The sequence below is a fragment of the Palaemon carinicauda genome, chromosome 15 (assembly GCF_036898095.1).
Source record: "Palaemon carinicauda isolate YSFRI2023 chromosome 15, ASM3689809v2, whole genome shotgun sequence".
Lineage (NCBI taxonomy): Eukaryota > Metazoa > Arthropoda > Malacostraca > Decapoda > Palaemonidae > Palaemon > Palaemon carinicauda.
In genome coordinates this window covers 81,665,284-81,668,496 of record NC_090739.1, presented here as the reverse complement: position 1 = coordinate 81,668,496, position 3,213 = coordinate 81,665,284, and the positions used below count along the sequence as shown (strand labels likewise).

Below are 3,213 nucleotides of genomic sequence, written 5' to 3'. Positions count from 1 at the left end.
TATATATATATATATATATATATATATATATATATCAACTTCTATTCCTATATCACAGCTCATTGAGTGAGGAGGAGGTGAACGTATGTGTAGGTGTGTGTGTATGTGTGTGTGTGTGTGTGTGTGTGTATGCGTTTATCTCCATTTTAGTCTCCAAATATTGTAGTGAAATTAAACTCTGTCTCCAAAGATTCAAGCAAAGTCTTCATCCTTCCTAAATTTCTTCCCAATTATAAAATGTTGTTATAAACGCCTTTATTTGTTTCAAAACTTTCTCCGAGGAAGGGATTAACCGAAGGAATATTTAATATAATTAAATTGTTATCTGAAGAAAAAAAAATAAGACTCATAATACACTAAAATACCTAAATAAAGATGGAAAATGGAAGGACATTTTCCAGCCTCTAGCGGGATTCCGGAAATCTTGCAAGAACCTACGGAGGAATCGCAAGAATCGTTGAAGACATTTTGTGGCATTCGCGCGTAAGTTCCGCGTGCGTGTGTGTGCGCACGTGTGTATATGTACAGTATGTGCGGGTGTGAAACGGAAGCTCTTCGTCAAAACGTTTTCAACAGTCTTCAGAATCCGGAGTCGGTCTTCGAAAGGTATTTCTACATTTTTTTCAAAATATAGCGGATGGAGGTAAATCAATCTGATATTCTGAATCATGTTTGCAAATAATTTGTGGAAAGTGATTACAGGATTTTGGATGGCGATAACAGGAACACTATTTTCTAATCTCGGCAGTACTACATGGAACTCGAAGGACGAATGAAGATGATAAATGACAACTTCTTTTTCAGGATGGTTTCGTGGCTTCTGGCAGCGAGACCCAACTTCTCCGAGGATGGGGTTGTTGAGGATTCTTTCCTCCATCGACTCTTGTCCTCTATCCCTGTGGTTGGGGGATTTCTGACATCTTGGTGGGATCTTCGGCAGTGTGAGCTGAAGGTTCGGAACTTGGAACAACGACTGGAAATGATCAGAGAGGGTCTTGGACCTTTTCTCTCCTACTTTGTCCCTGGAATGGATAACACTGGCGCTCCCATGAGCGTGGGATACGCCTGGATACTGGCTTGTTTGGCCTTGGTTGGAGGAGGTATATTTTTCAAATTCTTATTTTCAAAGAAAGAGAAAATTAGCGATGGCAAAAAGAAACAAAATGAAATATTACGGAATGAATTGACGAACAAGATGACTGAACTCGAAAGGCGGATTGACGAACTTCAGGAAAAGCTGAATGAAAGAGATCTAGAAATTCGAGAATCCAATGACTTATCCAAAAAGCTGGAAGAACGAACAGAAGAAGCAGAAGAGGAAAGACCAGTCACTCGTCGAAACGTCCTGGAATCTGAGATGGATCGGTGTATACACAAAGAAGACTTTGATTCGGCGTTGGTTTTCCTAAGAGTTGTCCTTGAAGATTTTGACAACGTGTTGGAATGCCGCGCGAAGGAGCTCAGATGCCTGATGGCACTGGGCAGATGGGATGAGGCCCAGAACGTTTTAGATGAGCTGCCAGATGAACACAAAGTAAACTCGGATGTAAAAGTGGAATCTGCCATACTTTGTGCAAGTCACTGTGACTTTGAGGAAGCTGAAAGGATTTTGGACGAAGTTCTGAAGGGATGCCCAAATCATCCTAGGGCACTCAAAGGACGGGAGTTCCTGCAGCGGCAGGTCTTATGGAATACGATTCCCTCAATGATAGACAACTCGGAATTTGATGCTGTCTTGGAAACAATTGCACGATGTCAGTCGCTAGACTCCTTCTTCCCCTGGGCTCAAGCAGAACTGCTTCAATTGAAAGGGAATATCTTGTGCAAGCTTCGACGGCTGGATGAAGCTTGTGAATGTTTCCTGAGTGCTCTTGCTATTGACGAGACAGATGTGGAAACTAGGTTAAGACTTGGTCTATGCTACTTACTAGATGGAAAATACAGAGATGCAATTGCTCTATTTGAGCAACTAGACGAAGAGGAACAGCTAGAAGAAGACTTGGTATTTTATGCCGAGGCATTGGAAAGAATGGAAAGAATGGGATGTCCGTTCCAAATCGTAGGTGTTAAAACAGACGCTTCCCAGAAGGAAATAGAAAAAGCCTACAGGAAAATGGCACTCAAGTACCATCCTGACAAGTGCCATGGGTCTGACATAGACCAACAGGAAGTACATAAGATCATGCAACGGATCAACTAGGCAAAAGATCTTTTAACCGACAACGAGATGAGGAAGGAATACGACGAAGTCAGAAAATTTGTTGAAGATTTTGCAGAGGAACTTTTCGAAAATCCCATGATGCAGGAATGGTTGGATGAAGACGATTTGGAGGAATGGGATGGTTCGGATGAGGAATATGATTACGATGTTGATGAAGAGTATGATTTTGACTCTGATGATGATTATCTAATTGATGAGGATAATATGTTAATGGATTATTCATATGAAGAATATTCAAGTTATGAAGAAGAGGAAGAATTCGATGAGGAGAAGGGAGAATTCGACGAGGAGGAAATCGATGAGGAGGAGGAAGAAATCGATGAGGAGGAGGAAGAAGAAATCGATGAGGAGGAGGAAGAAGAAATCGATGAGGAGGAGGAAGAAATCGATGAGGAGGAGGAAGAAATCGATGAGGAGGAGGAAGAACTCGATGAGGAGGAGGGAGAATTCGATGAGGAGGAGGAGGAAGAAGAATTCGATGAGTTTGAGGAAGAAATCGATGAGGAGGAGGGAGAATTCGATGTGGAGGAGGAGGAGGAAGAAGAATTCGATGAGTTTGAGGAAGAAATCGATGAGGAGGAGGAGGACTTTGAGCAAGAAGAGGAGGAGGAGTAAAACTTTAATATCCGGAGTAGCGGATTCTCCTTGATACCAACGAATTTGTGGTGAGAGTCTTCGATATAGGTTAGAGCTACTAAGAGACAAGTTGAAATAGCTTCTTACTTAGATGCCGGGTTTGAAGGACGTCTCCAGCAAGTGCTCAATTACCCAGCTTAAAGGATATGGGGAATACCCTGAGAGTCTTGCTCTGCAGAGGAAAAAATCTCCGCTTTTTCTAGTATGCTATGTTCCCTGGTGGAGTCGTACAGGGGCTTCGTCAGGTGAACAAATGGTCAGATATCTAGATCTGTTCTTTCGGATACTAACCTTCAGGTGGTTCTGGGGGAATAACCTAGAAGACTGGCTCTGCAGAGGGAAAGAGCGGAAATTCT

General features: G+C 42.4%; 2 protein-coding genes across 2 annotated transcripts; both read left to right on the top strand.

Moving 5' to 3' along the window:
• Positions 1–805: 805 nt before the first annotated feature.
• On the top strand, positions 806–2,200 carry LOC137654042 (dnaJ homolog subfamily C member 7-like). Its single transcript, XM_068387677.1, has one exon. It carries the CDS (start codon positions 806–808, stop codon positions 2,198–2,200), a length of 1,395 nt encoding a protein of 464 aa, XP_068243778.1.
• A 27-nt stretch (positions 2,201–2,227) lies between these two features.
• Positions 2,228–2,836, top strand: LOC137654041 (putative uncharacterized protein ANP32CP). Its single transcript, XM_068387676.1, has 2 exons — positions 2,228–2,459; positions 2,625–2,836. Exons 1-2 carry the CDS (start codon positions 2,228–2,230, stop codon positions 2,834–2,836), a joined length of 444 nt encoding a protein of 147 aa, XP_068243777.1.
• The last annotated feature ends 377 nt before the right edge of the window (positions 2,837–3,213 follow it).

Bases quoted from the DNA above. Each gene is read 5' to 3' on its own strand.
- LOC137654041 (XM_068387676.1), top strand. From the start codon at position 2,228: ATGAGGAAGGAATACGACGAAGTCAGAAAATTTGTTGAAGATTTTGCA. The intron at 2,460-2,624 runs GTTATGAAGAAG...AGGAGGAGGAAG, and splicing joins TTCATATGAAGAATATTCAA to AAATCGATGAGGAGGAGGAA.
- LOC137654042 (XM_068387677.1), top strand. From the start codon at position 806: ATGGTTTCGTGGCTTCTGGCAGCGAGACCCAACTTCTCCGAGGATGGG.